At 36.1% G+C, this 19,564-nt stretch overlaps 1 protein-coding gene across 4 annotated transcripts in view; it reads left to right on the forward strand.

Moving 5' to 3' along the window:
* The window catches only part of CEP192 (centrosomal protein 192), a 163,939-nt gene that overhangs the window by 111,062 nt on the left and 33,313 nt on the right, over positions 1-19,564 (forward strand). For all 4 annotated transcript variants that reach the window (XM_077136051.1, XM_077136052.1, XM_077136053.1 and 1 more), the window contains 5 exons: positions 25-115; positions 287-463; positions 10,469-10,729; positions 10,973-11,088; positions 12,632-12,741. In XM_077136051.1, coding sequence (XP_076992166.1) covers positions 25-115; positions 287-463; positions 10,469-10,729; positions 10,973-11,088; positions 12,632-12,741 — 755 coding nt within the window. The remainder of the gene's footprint in view (positions 1-24; positions 116-286; positions 464-10,468; positions 10,730-10,972; positions 11,089-12,631; positions 12,742-19,564) is intronic.

Here is a 19,564-nt window from a genome sequence, read left to right on the forward strand (position 1 = left end):
ATTAAAACGTGTAATTGTTTTTAGGCTTCAGAAACTAGTTCTAAGAAATAATTCTGCATCTATAACCCAGCATTTACGACTGCTTATCAGAGGACAGGATCAGGACTGCTTTCAGGTGGGCAGCGTGCAGGCTCTGTTGTGGCTCTGTCGTGCGTTGTGTTTTTGCTGTGTCCAGAACACTTATGTGTGAAGACCATTTTGTGTTATTTGTCCTTTAAGAATGTGTGTTAGTGGTATGTTTTATTACTGCTGCTTTGTTTTATGTGTGATTGTTTTTAAATTGTAGCTTCAGAACACTTTTGGTTCAGAAGAGCGATTGACCAGTAACTGTGAGATCAGAATTCATCCAAAAGAAGACATTAACGTCTATGTGTTATTTGCGCCCACTCGGCTGTCTTGTATGTTAGCTAAACTGGAAATTAAACAACTCGGAATTCGATCACAACCAGGCGTTAAGTTCACAGTAAGATTATTTTATTTCCCTTGTGGTATTTTAGAATTCATGACAAAACTGTCAGTTTAATGTTGATAAATTATATGTACTCTGCTTTTTATTTTTAGTCAAAATATGTGTGACTATGTAGATTTATAAACAAGTTAATAAGTAATTATATGTTTTGAATCAGCATGTTATAAAAGCAGCCACCTCAGTAGGCCTATAATTTATAATTTCTTCTAATGCTTTTAAATGTCATTTGCGATTGAGAATTTGGAAAGGTACCTAACTTTTCAGGATCACTTTTTTAGGTAAATCCAGGTGATTACTGACTTTTCAAATAAATTATATGCTTTCAGGTAGCAAGTATCATGACACCATGGCTAGACTGTTCAGATACTGAGATTACAAAGATAAGAGTTACATATTTTTTTCATTTCAGAATCATTTTAAAAAAGGATTTTAAGCCATTTATTTAAACACTTTTAAAGCAATAAAAAATAAAACTGATGAATCATTATTCACAATAGCCAAAAGGTGAAAAAGCAACCCAAATGCCCATCAGCAAATGAGTGGATGAACAAAATGTGACATATAAATACAATGTAATTTTATTTGGCCATTAGAAAGAATGAAGAGACTTGCTACAACATGGAAAAACTTTGAAAACATGCTGTATAAAAGAAGCAACACATATAAGGACAAACAGAAGGGGAGGGGTAAATGGGAGTATGTATTTGGTGGAAATGAGGTGTTTGTAAATGTAAATAAATAGTGGTCAGTCTTTGAGGAAACAAACTTCGGTCTGGAACTTGGACTGAATAAAGTATGTATCTTAAACTGCACATGGCAGAACTAAGTGTTGATTCTGTTTCCCAGTGTCAAAGTGGGAATGCAATCAAAGACAGGATTAATTATATCTAAACATCATTCAAAAAATAGGCATTGATAGCAAATATGGCTTTATGTGACACTGGAGCTCAGTGTAGTCTCCTTGGAGTCTTGCAAGTGACCCACGAGCGATGGTAGGCAAGACTGTTTAAAGATACAAATGGTGCTTTTAAACAGCTTCCTACTGTATGAGCCTGGCGTACGATGCCTAAACACGAAAGCATGTGGTGCAATGCTCTCTGATGGCCTGTTTACAAATGTAAACATAGAATGTTTACATTTGGTGTGGAGAGGATGGAATGGTCTATTAATCTTTCATATACTCCTGAATACATTCTTTTTCTATTTGTGTGTGTGTGGGGGGGGGGGGGCAGGAACCATGAATCAAACCTGTCTCTGGCATGGCAGGCGAAAACTGTGCACTGCACCACCATTGCCTGCCCCCTTTTTTCTATTTTTCCTAAATAGATTTTTTAAACATTTTTTACTGTGAAATATAACATATATACAAAAAAAAGCAATAAATTTTGAAGTACATTGTAACACATAGCTGTAGAATAGATTTTAGCATCTGGTATGGTTTACAGTTCCACAGTTTTAGGTTTTTCCTTCCAGCTGCTCCAAGACACTGGAGACTAAAAAAAAATGTTAATATAATGATTCATCAGTCATACTTATTTGTTAAATCCTGTCTTCTCTCTTATAACTCCTCCTCTTCCTTTGATCCTTCTCCCAGTCTTTAGGGGTTTTGGGGCTATGCCCATTCTTTCTTCATGTTCAGAGGAGGTGTCAATAATATGGGATGGGGGATGGAGCTAGTTGATATTTAGAGAGGCTGGCCCCCTGGCCCCTCTGGCTGTCAGGACTTATCTGGCCTAGGAACCCATCTAGAGGTTGTAGGTTTCTGGAAAGTATGATAGTGCATAAAATTTTTGTAGAATCTCAGAGCCCTAGGTATTCTTTAGGGTTGGCAGTAATGGTTTTGGTTGGGGTTTGGCAAACCATGATTAAGTAGCAATATCTACCTGAATGTTACATCAGAGTAGCCTCCAGAATAACCTCTTGGTTCAATTTGAACTCTCTTAGTTGCTGACACCTTATTTTGTAACATTTCTTTTCCCCCCTTTAGTCAGGAAGGCATTGTTGATCCCATGGTGTCAGGGCAGTGCTCATCCCTAGGAATCATGTCCCATGTTTCCAGGGAGACTTTCACCCCTGGATGGCATATGCGTGTAAAGGGGAGGGTAACAATTTTACTTGCAGAGTTTAGAGAAAGGGGTGCCACTTCTGAGCAACAAGAGAGGTATTCTGGAAGTAACTCTTAGGCATAACTATAGGTAGGTTTAGCTTCTCTGCTCTGAAATAAGCTTTACAAGAGCAGGCTTCAGTCAAGGGCTTGACCTGTTGACTTAGGAGTCCCTAATGTTTGAGACAGTATCAGGGGTTTTCTTGATGGTAAAGCTTAATAGTTTTCATTTTTTCTTGTGTCCCTCAAAGGACCTTGTCAGAAATTTTTAATTATCTGTCCAACATACTCTGGGATGTATCTGGATATTACATTAAGCTATACAGAATTACAAGCCCTCATTCCCATTCTGAGGTCCATGTATTCAGATTGTTTAAATGAGCTCTCCAGACAGGTTGAGTTAGATTATGTGCTACAGAAAACTTAGGTTTTGGGCCAAGTAAGCCTCTCTTCTTTTGGTCTAACACAGTAGGTTAAGTTCTAAAATACAGACGATGTCATCCTTACCCCTGTATTCTGATTTACCTTAGTCCTGACCAGATTGGCTTCATTCTTCTCTCTAATTGAAGCCTGATCTCTTTTTTGGCTTCTTTAACAGTTGTTATATGTAGCACTGCTGACTTTGAGAGCTACAGCTCCTGAGTCTTAGGTGTCACACAGATACCCAGAGTTCCAAGGAGATACATAGATTTTGAGATACTGTGCTATATATGTATATACATTGTTGATACGTACACACATATCTAGCATAGTATCTCAAAATCTAGAAATAACATTTATAGCTCCTGACCAAATGTGACTGCTGTAAGAGCTTAAAATCTCGGCCCCAATTTTCTTATAAATATTTTCTAAAAGAGAGCACACAATATTTGTTCCTTTGCATCTGGCTTAGTTTGCACCACATAATATCCCCAGGGTTCACTCGCTTTCTTGCATGCCTCATGACTTGATTCCTTTCTGTAGCTGCACAATATTCCATCATACACCACAGTTTGCCATTCAGTGTATCGCTCAGCCACCTCGACCCATTGGGTATCATGTGTAAAGTCTAAACTCAACGATTGATGTCTCACATTATCCTCACTTAGTTGTACAGTCATCAGCACTCTCAATTTTAGACAGTTTTCAGTGTTCCAAAGAGAAAAATAACTGATAAATACCCCTTCACCAAACAGAAAATCCACACCTCCCCTTAACTCTATTCTTCCCCTTCGCTTCCATCCATTCCCACACATTTAAGGTCAGCCTCATCAGCTGACCACTCACCCATCTCTAGCTTCAGTGTACGTTTACGTCCCATATTCTCTGTATTATAAGCCTCTGAGTTTACCTTTATCAAGGTCATAATGGTAAAATCATATAGTATCTGTCCTTTTGTGTGTGGCTTATTTCACTCAGTTTTTGAGTCATTTGTATTTGCTCTTCAGAAAAATATCTATTCATATCTTTAGCCCATTTTATAATTGGTTTGTTCTTTTGTTGTTGAGTTGTATGATTTCTTTGTATATACAGGAAATTAAACCTTTGTCTGATATGTGATTTCCAAATATTTTCTCCCATTGAGTTGTCTGCCTCTTCACCTTTTTGACAAAGTCTTTTGAGGGGCATAAGTATTTGATTTTGAGGAGTTCCCATTTATCTGTTTTTCTTTTGTTGCTTGTGCTTTGGGTGTAAAGTTTAGGAAGCTGCCTCCTATTACTAGGTCTTGAAGATGTTTCCCTACATTTTCTTCTAGAAACTTTATAGTGATGTAAATATAATATAGTGATACTTCTTATATTTAGGTGTTTGACCCACTTTGAGTTAATTTTTTGTATAGGGTGTAAGATAGGGGTCTTCTTTCATTCTTTTGGCTATTGATATTCAGTTCTCCCATGCCCGTTTATTGAAAAGACTAATTTTTTCCCAGTTCAGTGGATTTGGAGGCCTTGTCAAAAATCAGTTGACCACAGTCTGTTTCTGCACTGTTGATTGGATTCCATTGGTCAGTGCTTCTGTCTTTGTGCTAGCACCATGCTGCTTTGACCACTGTGACTTTATAATAGGTTTTTGTTTATTTGTTTTTGTTTTGTTTTGGCATGCACAGGCTCTGGAAATCAAACCCAGGTCCCTGGCCAGAGGGCGAGAATTCTGCCACTGAGCCACCAATGCACTGCCCTATAGTAGGTTTTAAAGTTAGGAGTGCTAATACTCCCACCTCCTTCTTTTTTTCAGATGCTTTTAGATGTTAGGGGTCTCTTTCCCTTCCAGGTGAATTTGGTAACTAGCTTTACCAGGTCTTCACAGTAGGTTGTTGGAATTTTGATTGGTACTGTGTTGCATCTGTAGATCAATTTGGGTGGAATTGACATCTTAACTGTGTTTAGCCTTCCTATCCATGAGCAGGGAATGCATTTCCAACTATTTAGATCTTCTTTTATTTATTTTAGCAATGTTATGTAGTTTTCTGTGTACAATTCCTTTATGTCTCTAGTTAAGTTCATTCCTAAGTACTTGATTCTTTTAGTTGCTATTTTGAATGGAATTTTTTCCTTAACTGACTTCTCAGTTAGGTCGTTGCTTGTGTATAGAAACATTACTGACTTTTGTACGTTGATTTTATATCCCGCCATCTTGCTGAATTTGTTTATTACTTTCCTGTAGATTTCTCAGAATTTTCCTATTATCATGTCATCTGCAAATAATGAAAGTTTTACTTCTTCCTTTCCAATTTGGATGCTTTTTATTTCTTTGTCCTACCTGATTGCTCTAGCTAGAACTTCTAGCACAATGTTGGATAATAATGTGACAGTGGGCATCCTTGTCTCATTCCTGATCTTAGGGGAAGAGCTTTCAGTCTCTCGCCGTTGAGTACGATGTTGGTTATCGGTTTTTTATGTATACCCTTTATCATATTAAGGAAGTTACCTTTGATTCCTATCTTTTGAAGTGTTTTTATCAGAAAAGGATGTTGAATTTTAATGCTTTTTCACCATCATTTGAGATGATCATGTGATTTTTCCCTTTAGATTTGTTAATGTGCTATATTATTAACTGATTTTCTTATGTTGAACCATCCTTGCATTCCTGGTATAAACCCAACTTGGTCATGGTATATAGTTATTTTAATTTGCTAATATTTTGTTGAGAATTTTTGCATCTATATTCATTAGCAAGATTGGCCTGTAGTTTTCCTTTGTTATAGCATCTTTACCCGGTTTTGGTATTAAAATGATATTTTTTGGATAAGTTTGAGCAGGATTGGTGTTAATTCTTTATGGAATGTTAGATGAAATTCCCCTGTGAAACCATCTGTCCCGGGGCTTTTTACTTGTAATTGGTTTGTTGAGATCGTCTATCTCTTCCTGAGTCAGTATAGCTTGTTTATGTGTTTCCAGGAATTTGTCCATTCCATCTAAGTTGTCTAGCTTGTTGACCTACAGCTGTTCATAGTATCCTCCTATAATTTCTTTTATTTCTTCAGGATCTGTGGTAATGCACCCCTTCTCATATCTGATTTTGTTTACTTGCATCCTTTTTCTTTTTTTCTTTGTCAGTCTTGCTAGTGGCCCGTCAAGTTTATTGATTTTCTCAAAGAACCAACTTTTGGTTTTATTGATTCTTTCTATTGTTCTTTTGTTCCCCATTCATTTGACTCTACTTTAATTGTTGTTATTTCTTTTCTTCTGTTTGCTTTGGAGTTAGTTTGCTGTTCTTTCACAAGCTCCTCCAGGTGAGCAGGTAAGTCCTCGATTTTTGCTCTTTCTTGGTTTTTAATATAGGCATTTAGGAAAATAAATTTCCCTCTCAACACAGCCTTTGCCACGTCCCGTAAGTACTGATATGTTGTGTTCTCATTTTCATTTGTTTCCAGATAGCTACTGATTTCTCTAGCAATTTCTTCTTTGACCTGCTGGTTGTTTAAGAGTGTGTTATTTAATCTCCCTATATTTGTGAATGTTCTTGTTCTTTTTGGTGGTTATTGAGATCCAGCTTCATTCCGTTGTGATCAGAGAAAATGCTTTGAATAATTTCAGTGTTTTTAAATTTATAATGACCTGTTCTATGCCCCAGCATGTGATCTATCCTGGAGAATGTTCCATGAGCACTAGAGAAGAATATATATATCCTGGTATTTTGGGGTACAATGATCTATATATGTCTGTTAGGTCTTATTCACTTATCAGATTATTTAACTTCTCTATTTCCCTGTTGATCTTTGTCTGGTTGTTCTGTCTAGAGGAGAGTGGTGTATTGAAATTTCTTACTACTTTTGTTGTAATATCTGTCACTTCCTTCAGTTTTGCCAATGTCTGTCTCATGTATTTTGGAGCTCCTTGATTGGAAACATAATCATTTATGATTGTTATTTCTTCTTGGTTAGTTGTCCCTTTAATTAATATGTAGTATCCTTCTTTATCTCTTATGACGTCTTTACATTTAAAGTCTATTTTGTCCAATATTAGTATAACTACTCTTGGTTTTTTTTTGGTTACAACTTGCGTGGAGAATCATTTTCCATCCTTTTATTTTCAATCTATTTGTATCCTTGTTTCTAAGATGAGTCTCTTGTAAGCAGCATATACCTGGATTATATTTCTTAATCCATTCTGCCAATCTTTATCTTTGAAGTGGTAAATTTAACCTGTTAACATTCAGAGTCATTACTGAAAAGGTGTTTCTTGAATGTACCATCTTATCTTTTGGATTTTATTTGTTGGATAGATATATATTCTTTTCCCTCTTTCTCTTTTTATCCTCTAAGTTACCTTACTGGTACTCTTCAATTCTGTGACCTCCTTCAGACCTTCTTTTTTTCAACTGGAAAATTCCTTTTAGTATTTTTTGTAGGCCCAGGGTCTTGTTGACAAATTTTTTCAGATTTGTCTGTCTGTGAAAATTTTAATCTCTCCCTTACTTATGAAGGGCAATTTGGCTGGGTACAGAATTATAGGCTGGAAGTCTTTCTCTTTCAGAATCTTAAGTATGTCATATCACTACCTTCTCACCTCCATAATGCCAGTTGAGTAGTCAGAACTCAGCCTTATGTGGTTACCCTTGTATGTAGAAGATTGTTTTTCTCTTGCTGCTTTCAGGATTTTCTGCTTCTCTTCAATGTTTGACAGACTGATTAGTATGTGTCTTGGGGAAGGCCCATTTGGATTTATTCTATTTGGAGTACGGTGAGCTTCTTTGACTTGTGTATTTATGTCCTTTATGAGGGTTCGAAAGTTTTCCCCATTATATCCTCAACTAATCTTCCTAGCCCTTTACTCTTCTTTTCTTCTGGGACACCAGTGATTCTTACATTTGTGCGCTTTGTTTTGTCATCATTTCCCTGAGATCCAATTCAAATTTTTCTCTTTTTTTATCATTTACTGTTTTAAGTATTCAAAATCAGTTGTCCAGTCCTTTAGTTTGCTTATTCTTTCTTCTGCCTCTTCGAAGCTGCTGTTGCGTGTCTCTAGTATGTTTTTTACTTGGTCTACAGAATCTTTAATCTCTGTGATATCTGCTATTTTTGTATTTGTTCTTTCAAATTCCTCTTCATTCTCTTCTAGTATCTTCTTCTCCTTTATGTCGTTAGCCATCCCACTTATTTCATTTGAGTTGCACTAACATCTTTGATTAGTTATTACGGTTTCTGTGTCTCCTCTGGTGTTTTAATTTTGTTATTAGGCTGAGCTGTGTCTGTCAACATCATTGTATGCTTAGTGATCTGTTGTCTTTGTGGCACATAGATATCTTGCATGGTTTACTCTGGAAGTTGATTTCTTTCAATAGTCGAAGCCGTTTATTTTTGGGATGGGTTTGGGGCAGAATGCAGGGTGTCCTAGTCCCCATCTCTCCCTCCGTGCACTCCTGAGGGCTCCAGGCTTCCGCGTTGGGCTGTTTGCAATAGCCAGACTGCCTCCAGTTCTCTCCTTCTCAGTTCCCCAGATTTTGCAACCAGGACCACTGTATATGGTACAGAAGACTCTCCCAGGTCACTGATACCCTTGAAATTGCTGTCTCAGTTGCTTTCCCGTCCCTTCTCTGGCTGTTCCTTGGACCAGGGTTGAATTTAATCTATCCTATTCCACCATCTTCCCCTTTGTCCTCATATTTTTATTTTTATTGTGAAAAATAATATATATACAAAAGCAATAAATTTCAAAGCACACCACAACAGTTAGTTGTAGAACAGATTTCAGAGTTCGGTATGGGTTACAGTTCCGCAGTTCTAGGTTTTTCCTTCTAGCTGCTCCAAGACACTGGAGGCTAATAGAAATATCAGTATAATGATTCAGCAGTCATACTTGATTGTTATGTCCTGTCTTTTCGATTAGAGCTCCACTTTCTCTGTTGATATTTCTCCACATCCTTAGGGGTATTTGGGCTATGCACATTGTAATTTTTTAATGTTAGAAAGGGCTGTTGATAACATGGGATAGGGGGTTAGAACTAGATGATGTTCTAGAGATGCTGGCCTCTCTGGCTTTCAGGATTTACCTGGCCTAGGAATCCAACTGGAAGTTGTAGATTTCTGAAAAGTAACCATAGTACATGGATCCTTTGTAGAATATCAGATAAAGTCCTAGGTATTCTTTGAGGTTAGGAGAAATGGTTTTGCTTGGTGTTCGGCAAACCATGATTAAGTAGCAATGTCTGGCTGAAGCTTGGGAAAAAGTAGCCTCTCCAGAGTATCCTCTTGACTCTATTTGAACTCTCTCAGGCACTAATCACTCATTTGTTACAGTTCTTTTCCCCCTTTTGATCAGAAATTTATTTGTTGATCCCACGGTGCCAGTGCCAGCCAGGCTGATCCCTGGGATATATGACTATATCCCTTGTTGCCAGAGAGACTTTCATTCCTGGGTGTCATGTAGAGGGGAAGGCAATGATTTCACTTGCAGAGTTCGACTTAGAGAGAGAGGTGTCACATCTAAGCAACAAAAGAGGTTTTCTGGAAGTAACTCTTAGGCATAGCTATAGGTAGGCTAAGCTTCTCCATTACATAAATAAGCTTCATGGAAACAAGCCTCAAGATTAACAGGGTTTGGCCTGTTAACTTGGGAATCCCTAATTTTGGGACAGTATCAGGTGTGGAACCTCTTTTCATAATTAACTTGGAATGAATGATAACTTTTCAAATAGTACATTTAAAAAGGTTTGCAAAGTTCATTTTCTAGCAGGGTAAATATCTTTACCTTCCTATTTATAGAATTTATTCTGTGAATGTTTCATAGTAGTGCTGGGCCCTGCTGAAATGGGGAGCTTGGCCGTTAGCACTACGTAAGCACTCCCCAACCCAGCTCAAGCCCGCCACTCCCACTTACTATGAGCCCACCTGTCTTTGGGTGGTTGTTTGAATTCTGGTCTTTAAGTTGGTTTCTTTTGTATGTTTCTTATACACTGGTTAGGCTAAAATCTTTCCCACAAAACGTTTTATTATTAAAATTTTCAGGATTACTGTGAAGTCAAAAGAATTATACAGTATACACCCACATACCCTATCACTTAAATGCTACAATTAATATTTTGTCATATTTCTTGTATCATTTTTCTAACTAGCCATGGATCAACTCATCTCTTTTTTTTTTCCATACATTTCAAAGTAAATTGCAAGCATCAGTATATTTCCCCCTAAACTCTTTTTTAACAAGCCTGTGTAGCTTGGCTATCACAATGCTAAACTAATTATTCTTAGAATATTGGAAGGTAAATAAATTTCTAGTTCTTTGATTTCTTTTTCCCTTAAAACAAAATTTTAAATGTAATCCTATACCTGGATGTAGAGTGACTGCAAGCCAAAGTACCCAAGCATTAAAAATTTCAGTTGTATTAAATCTTTGGTCTTGACTTCTCTAAAATTCAACATCCTACTTTCTGCTTACATAAAGATAATTTTGGATGTGTATATTCTGTTCTTTTAGATACCTTTGTCTGGATATGGAGGAACAAGCAATCTTATTTTGGAAGATGTTAAAAAATTATCTGACAGTTACATGGTAACAGTGAATGGCTTAACACCTGGTAAAGAAAGTAGAATTGTTTTTTCTGTTCGGAACACTGGCTCTCGAGCAGCTTTCGTTAAGGCAGTATGTTTTAAGGATTCTCAGAAAAAAGTTTTGTTGGATCCTAAAGTGATGAGGATTTTTCCAGATAAATTTGTGCTCAAGGAAAGAACACAAGAAGTAAGTATAAAAGTTTCTTCACTAAAAACAACTAATTTTTGGATTAAGTTCATAATTATGTTATTTATAGCCAGAAGCTAAAATAATAATATTTGAAAATAGCAAAGGAATAGAAATGTTTATTTATAATCTGATCTCAGGTATGCTGTACATATCAGTTTGTGTCTATCTTAGACTCATAGTTTATTCAGAATCTCAATAAAAATGTTTAATACTCATGCCTGACTTTTTCTTTGGTGTCAGGATGTTACTATAATATATAATCCATCAGAGAGAGAGAGCAGTTATAAAACTGCAACTGAACTGTCAACTGTATACTTCTTTGGTGGAGATGAAATTTCAAGACAACAGTATCGAAGGTAGGTTACATAAAGGATATTTTGAACTATTTTGTTAGAAAAAATATCAAAGGCTTAAATGGTTTTGGGATTTGGAATGTATAGAACATAAGTGAACTGGTAGATTAAAAGTCTTGGTAACGTTTTTTTTGGCTGGTAAGCTACCATAATTTGAGGGAGAAATGCATATAGGAAGCTCATCTCCTTTGTTTCCTTGTACCGTGCCTTCTTTTCTGGAAGTGTGTTGTGCCTCTTTTCCTTTATTACATAGGAAGTTCATACTTCACAATGGGGTCACATTCATAAAATACTAGAGAAGATATCAACTGATGTTCAGAAAAGATTTAAGATCTCCTGAAATGATATTTGTATAACACACTTGATTAATATGGAGTATTTCTGGAAATGCCATACATTATTTGAAATTATCAAGTTAAGTTTTAGGAATGTATAAAATATTTAACTAAGTTAACTGTGTAAAGCAAGTGAAAATTTGATAGATTTGATTTAAATATAGTTTAATATGCTGAAATATTAGCAAATTTGGAATATTGATTTAGGTCTATGTGTGATTTAAATGTAGATAAAATCCTGGTGTGTTGAATTTCTGGGTTCTTCTAGTATAAAATTTTGTTTCTTATCCTTGAGGACCTGAATATAAAGTTTCATTTCTTAGTAGGAAATCCTTGACTCCCAGAAGAGAAGAGAATATATGCATATGACAGTCTTTTCTTCTTCCAGACCTTTGTGGTGGACTGTCTGCTGTGCTGTTGTTCTGATATATAATGTGGCAAGCTGTTTTGTTTTTGTTTTTTATTTTTACTCTGTTGAGGATCATTGGAATGTTTATAAAGAGGAAATCTAAAAAGTTACTTGATGGTAGAACAGACCAAATGTGAAGAGCTCAACTTTTAACCTGTTTGTTTTTCAATTAAATACTTTAGAAATAAAAATTGATATTTGAAGAAATGAGTTTACCAGGCTTTTAGAGTTCTTTCTTTCTATCAGGATATAGAAATTGCTGTATTGTTTTAGAATTTCTCTTTGCAATAAACTTGCAATAAGAGATTTCCTTCATCTGTGAACATCTAAGTGTTATAGAGAAATTTACATTTCAGTTATCTCATCTCAAAGAGTCTCTGAAAGAGCCCAGATGAACATAGTTATATGGTAATTTAATTGTTGCTTTCTGGTGTCTTGATGTATCATTTCTTAGCATATTCTTTTTTTCTGAGACAAATGTGTAACTAGGACCAGATTATCACAAATAATGAAAATGTGAGATCTGAAAAGGATTGTGTTGCCCTTCTCCACTCTCATTCGTGTGTTAGGGGGGGCGTCTTCTGATGCTGGTATGTGACTTAAACTGGGATCATTCTGCTTCCATTGTATTCCCTTGAAAAAGAACATCTTTTAAAAAATACTCTTCTTTTTAAAAATACTTTTATTAGTACCTAAGACATGAGATCTAAATAACAGTGTATTATGCTGTAATAGAATTTGCTAAATGCATAAATGAAAATCCAAGTTGAAACTACTTTTGAATAAAAATCTCTCCTGGCAGAGCCCTGTTGCATAGACCAGGAATGATAGAGCAGATACTTCCAGAATACAGTCTGCTGCAGAACATTAATTTTGCTGAAACATTTCAAGATGAACTACTAGTAACTGAAGGTAAAATTTTCAACATGTCTAAAATCTTTGGGTCATTTGTAGTATTACCTAGATCCGAGGATGTGATGTGTAAGTGTAGGGACAAGTGTTCGTGTAGAGACAGTATCCTGCTGAGTTTGAGTTATAGCTCTATTGTGTGACTTTTGGACAAAGTACTTAACATCAATGAAATCCAGTTTCCTTAACTATAAAATGTGAATGATTTTACATTTTGATGGTAATAATTAGCTTCTCATACATACAGAGATGTGAGGATCAAATGTAATAACGTTCATGAAAGAACTTTGCTATACACATGTTGAGTGTTATTAACATATTGCATTTTGGCAAGATGGGTAGACTTGGACACAGTGGAGAAGGAGGATGACGAACCATTAAATTCAGTTTAATCACCGTTTAAGATTTAATGAGAGTGAACTTACACTAATTCTGAGATTTCGTTACTACTGTGCCTGTTGTAAAATTTATGGAGCATGTGATGGTGGCAGAAAAATCCAAAATAAACAGTAAAATGACTCTAACTTATATTTGAGTTGAAATAGTCAAGTATTTAATAATGTCTATTAGTCACTCAAAATATGTATTATAGGTAAATTGTGTAAAATTATATGTACAGAGATTTTCATCACAGTATTGTTTATAATAGCAAGAAGGTAGAAGTTACCTAAGTGTTCCAGAATGAGGGGTTGTTTAATTAGGCTGTAGAATATTCTGAAGCCTTTAAAACAGTTATATTAAATGACAAGGAAGGTTCTTCATTTATTATTAAGAGCGATGAAAGTTTGGTACTAAAATCTCATTTTGGTAAAACAACAGCAATAACAACAAAAACCATTGTGTCTGTATATATGGTTGTATAGGTAAAATCATAGGATTTTATACACCAAAATATTAACAATAGTTATAATTTAGTGGTAGAATTTCAGATAGTAGTGGAGTGTTTTTTTGTTTTGACTTCTGCTTTTATATTCTAGTTTTTAAATGATGAACTATATATAGCTTCTGAAATATGAAATATTTAAGGGAAGGAGATTTATGCCTTTGTAGGATCATATAGAATAGTTTATGATCTTTCTAATAAATTAGGAGGCTAGGTTGTCTGTTAAAAGGACATTTAGGGATGGGTTAGTTAAAATGATGAAAACACAGGGAATGGACTTTCAACAGTGTGCTAAGGGAACAGAGTATAAGGGAAAGAATCCTGGATTTGTAGTTAAAATTCGATTGAAGACCCATCTCTATCACTTTAGCCACTCTAAACTTTTCCTCATCTCTTTCTCATAGCAAGGATCCACATTGATATAAACAGAATCTTGTTTTCTCCAGGGAACACAAAACACTTTGTAGGATATTGCAATGATAGTGAAGTCTGTGGTTAAAAAGTAGGTAGGATGAGTTTGTAGTAGTTTAAAAGTTGGGACAGTTCCACAGTTCAGAAACATTTCATTCATTTATCCAAGGGGTGATATGTATTGAGAGGACAGGGTGCCAGTAAGCACATTAGATACTGGAATGTAGCTAGAAAAAATGTCAAAGTTACAGACTAAGAAGAAGACAGATGATTATAGTATGTTAAGTGCTATGCTACAGCTGTATTTAGGAATCAGAGAGCCCAGAGGCAGGGCACCTCACTTAGAGTGTAGTGACTCTTGAGGGAGACTTGAAGAATGAGGAATTGACAAAGAGGGGGTGGATATTCCAGGTAAAGGGAACCGCATGTGCCAAAATTCAAAAAATGTAGTCTTCAGAGTTAGCGTGACAAACTTAACCAAGAGGTTAAGTAAACTGCCAGGATCACTTATCTGAGAAAGGATGAGTTGGGACTTAAGCTTAGTTTTGGGGATATCAGAGTTCTATTTCAGGGAACACTGTGCTCCTTACAATGGTATATTTATTGTCCACGTGATGGAAAGAAATGATCCCACTTTGTTTTGTGTGGGTTGGATCAGTAGGTCACTTCTGAGAATGTTGGTCTTTTTACATGGTCATTTTGAATAACATACTTGTGCATATTACTATTACACATATTTGCAATGATGACCATGTTGGTTTTGCAAAATATGTGATTTCTGGCAAATATCTTTAGTTGATTTAAACTTTTTTACTTGGATGCCTTTGTTAATATAAAATTCAATTTACACTTACTATGCTATTTTAAATATTTTGTTTTCAAAAATACATAATTCTCAAAAGGATATTTTATTTTTCCATAGAAGAATATTCAGTGTAACTTCTTGTATAAACATGCCTCATTTTATTGCACTTCATAGGTACTCTTTTTTTTTTATTACAAATTGAAGGTTTATGGCATCCCTGTAATAAGCAGGTCTGTCAGCACCATTTTCCCAAGGCGCGTGTGCTCACTTCATGTCTGTTTCTCATATTTTAGTAATTCTTGCAATATTTTAGATTTCACAATTTCTGTTGATAGTGACCTGTGATCAGTGATACTGTTCCTATTATAATTGTTTCAGGGCACTGCAAACCACATCTGTATAAGACGGTGAACTTAATCCATAAGCACTGTGTGTGTTCTAAATGCTTTGCCAGCCTGCCATTCCCCCCATCTCTCTCCTCGGGTTTCCCTATTCCCCAGGACACAACAATATTGAGATTAAGTGTTCAAGTGAGAGAAAGAGTCTCGTATCTCTCAATTTAAAACATAAACTAGAAAAGATTAAGCTTATGGAGGAGGATTTTTTGAAAGCTGAGATGGCTGAAAGCTAGGCCTCTTGTCGAGCAGGTTGCCAAGTTGTAAGTGCAATAGAAAAGTTCTTGAAGGAAATGAAAAGTGCTACTTCAGTGCACACACAAATGATGAGAAAGCGAAATAGTCTTATTGCTGAGCAGGAGAAAGTTTGAGTAGTCCGGATAGAAAATCAAAGGAGCCACAGCATTCCTTTAGACCAAAGGCCTAATCCATAGCAAAGTCGTAACTCTCTTCAGTTCTCTGAAGGCTGAGAGAGGTTTGGAAGCTGCTGAAGAATAGTTTGGAAGCAATAGTGGTTGATTCATGAAGTTTAAGGAAAGAAGCCATCACCAAAACATAAAAGTGCAAGGTGAAGCAGCAAGAACTGATGTAGAAGCTTTAGCAAGCTATCTGGAGGACTAGCTAAGATGAAGACCACACTAAACTACAAATTTCCAGTGCAGATGAGACAATCTTCTATTGGAAGAAGTTGCCATTTAGGACAGTCATCGCTAGAGAAGAGATGTCACTACCTGCCTTCAAAACTCAAAAGGACAGGCTCTCTTATTAGGGACTAAATGCAGCTGGTGACTTTTAAGTTGAAGCCAATGCTCATTTACCATTCTAAAAATTGTAGGGCTCTTAGAAATTCTGCTAAATCTACTCTGTCTATGCTTTGTAGAGCATTCTATGTAAATAGAATGGCAAAGCCTGGATCTGTTTAAAAATATGGTTTACCAAATATTTTAAGCCCACTGTTGAGACCGCTCAGAAAAAAAGATCCCCATCAAAATATGAATGGTCACTGACAATGCACCTGGACTCCCAGGAGCTCTGATAGAAATGTACAACAAGATGAATATTGTCTTCATGCCTGCTCGCGCAGCATCCATTCTGCAGCTCATGGATCAAGGAGTCACTTCAATTTTCAAGTCTTGTTATTTAAGATATACATTTCAATAGATGATAATTGATATTTTAAAATTTTACCTTACGTGTGAGACTAAAGCAAAAAATGTTTATTTGGTACAAAATTTGTATTTTGACTAGTACATTTCCTAATATAACTTATGTAGACAGCTTAATTGAACACCATAAGTACATGGAACCTTGAGTAGGCCATGAGATTTTGTTGGTTTGTCCAGAGTGATGCCCTGATAAATCCCAGAGTGATTTGAACAGTGAATAAAAAAGTATTTGCAAAGTCCCCTTTGGGGAATGGTGTGAAAGGGGGGAAATTCAACTTCCCCAAGTTGAATTCTTGATATTCTCACAAACAGTGCAGACAATCAAAGCTATAGGCTGAGCCCTCAATCTTGGTGTTTGATAATGTGAAACTTAACCCCACGAAGTAGGTTAAGCCTACTTAAAATTAGGCCTAAGAGTCACCCCCAAAAGAACCTCTTTCGTTGCTCAGATTTGGCCTCTCTTCTCTCTCCAGCCAACACAACAAGCAAACTCACCACCCTCCCCCTGTTTACGTGGGACATGACTCCCCTGGCTGTGAACATGGGACAGAAATCCTAGAATGAGCTAAGACTCAGCATCAAGGGATTGAGAAAACCCCTAGAATGAGCTGAGACTCAGCATCAGGAGATTGAGAAAGCCTTCTGACCAAAAGGGGCAAGAGTGAAATGAGACAAAATAAAGTGTCAATGGCTGAGAGATTCCAGAGTCGAGAGGTTATCCTGGAGGGTATTCTTACGCATTAAATAGATATCACCTTGTTAGTCAAGATGTAGTGGAGAGGCTGGAGGAAACTTGTGAAAATGTGGAGCTGTGTTCCAGTAGCCATGTTTCTTGAAGATGATTGTATAATGTTATAGCTTTCACAATGTGACTGTGTGATTGTAAAAACCTTCTTTCTGATGCTCCTTTTATCTACCTTATCAACAGACAAGTAAAATATGTGAAATAAAGATGAATAATAGGGGAAACAAGTGTTAAAATAAATTTAGAGTGAAATGCTGGTGATCGGTGAGGGGGAGGGGTGGGAGGTATGGTATGTATGAATTTTTTTCTGTTTTCTTTTTATTTCTTTTTCTGAATAGATGCAGATGTTCTAAGAAATGATCATGATGATGAATATGTAACTTTGTGATGATATTGTGAATTACTGATTATATATGTAGAATAGAATGATAAAAAATTACGGATGTTTGCATTTGGTGTTTGTTGATTTTTTAAAAAAAATTTAAAAATTAATAAAAAATAAAAGATATACATTTTTTAAGGCTATAGTTGCCACAGATAGTGATTCCTCTCATGGATCTGGGCAAGGTCAATTGAAAACCTTCTGGAAAGGATTTGCCATTCTAGATGCCATTAAGAACATTTGCAATTCATGGGAGCAAATCAAAGCATCAACATTAACTGGAGTTTGGAAGGAGTTGGTTCCCCCCTCATGGATGACTTTGAGGTGTTCAAGGCTTCAATGGAGGAAATAATGGCAGATGTAGTAGAAACAGCAAAAGAAACAGAAGTGGAGTCTAAAGATGTGATTTGAACAGATGAGGAGTTGCCTATGGATGAACAGGAAAAGTGGTTTCTTGAGATGGAATCTATTCCTGGTGAAGATTCTATAACGTTGTTGAAATGACAACAAAGGATTTAAAATATTATTTTACTTCCTTAGGCTGCCCAAGCAAATACCATGAAATGGGTCCAGTTAAACAGTGGGAATTCATTAATTTAATGTTTTGAGGCTAGAATTAAGTCCAGTCAAGGTATCCCTTTCTCCCCATAGACTGGTGTTCTGGGGCTGGCTGCTAGGGATTGTTGGTCCTTAGTTTGTCCCATGGCAAGGCATACGATAGCAACTTGGCCTCTCCGTTCTCTTCCAGGTTTCGTTTATTTCAGCTACTTGCTTTTTGTGGCTTTCTCTGTCTGAGTCCTCTTACAAAGGACTCCAGTAATAGAATTAAGACATCTTTTTTGATGTGGGCCATGCCTTAACTGAGTACCCTCATCAAAAGGCCATACTTAGGAAGGATTCTCATCCACAGGAATACATTAGGTTTAAGGACTAAACCACCAGAAATATTATATAAACTTAGTTGATAAAGCAGTGGCAGAGTTTTAGAGGATTGACTCCAATTTTGAAAGAAGTTCTGCTATGGGTAAAATGCTGTCAAACAGCATTCATGCTACTCTCTAATCATTTTTGAAAGGAAGAATCAGTTGATATGATGGATTTCATCATTGTCTTATTTTAAAAAATGACCACAGGCACCCCAACTTCAGCAACATCACCCTGATTAGTCAACAGCCATCGGCATTGTGGCAAGACCCTTCACCAGCAAAATAACAACTCACTGAAGGCTCAGATGATGGTTAGCGTTTTTTAACAATAAAGGACTTTTTAATGAAGGTGTGTGTGTTTTAAGGAGATAATGCTATCATATACTTAAGAGACTACAATATAGTTTAAACATAACTTTTATATATCCTGGGAAACCAAAAAAATTCACAAAATTTGCTTTATTGCCATAGTCTGGAACCAAACCTGCAGTATGTCCAAAGTATACCTGTAAAGACAAACTCAGCGGGGCAGATCTAGAGATGTTCAACTTGAGTGCTATTTTATTAATCTAGATATATTAAGTATATATATTAAATACATATATTTTCTAATATAAATCCAGCCTAGTTTCTGGATTTGCTTAAATTAAATGTCCATGAGACTGCCAATTTTTTTGTGCCCTTGAGCTTCAGAGCTCTATTTCTCTCTTTTTTATTTTTCTTTCTTTTTAAAAGCTTATAATTTAATATCAAACAGTATAGTTTGATCTACTACTGGAGCCCCTAAGCCAGAGCTCCAGTGGCACAATCGCTTGGTGCACGGTACTTATAAGACAGAGCTCTCATCTTTGATGTGGAGATAAGAGTAATACCTGCCGCAAAGAGTTGGGAAGTCTAAGTTAATATGTATAAGAAGATTAGAACTGTACCTGGCCCACAGTAAGCTTTACATGACTTTTACTACTATCTATATGTCTTTAGAAACATCATAATTTGATGATTACAACAATATCTAAGATGGGAAATATTTTTTACTCTTGAGTTCTAGTGGAGGACACTAAAGCCTAGAGAGGGAAAGTAACTTGTCTCAGGTCACAGCTGGTGAGTGACAAA

This window comes from Tamandua tetradactyla, chromosome 18 (assembly GCF_023851605.1).
Source record: "Tamandua tetradactyla isolate mTamTet1 chromosome 18, mTamTet1.pri, whole genome shotgun sequence".
Classification (NCBI taxonomy): Eukaryota; Metazoa; Chordata; class Mammalia; order Pilosa; family Myrmecophagidae; genus Tamandua; species Tamandua tetradactyla.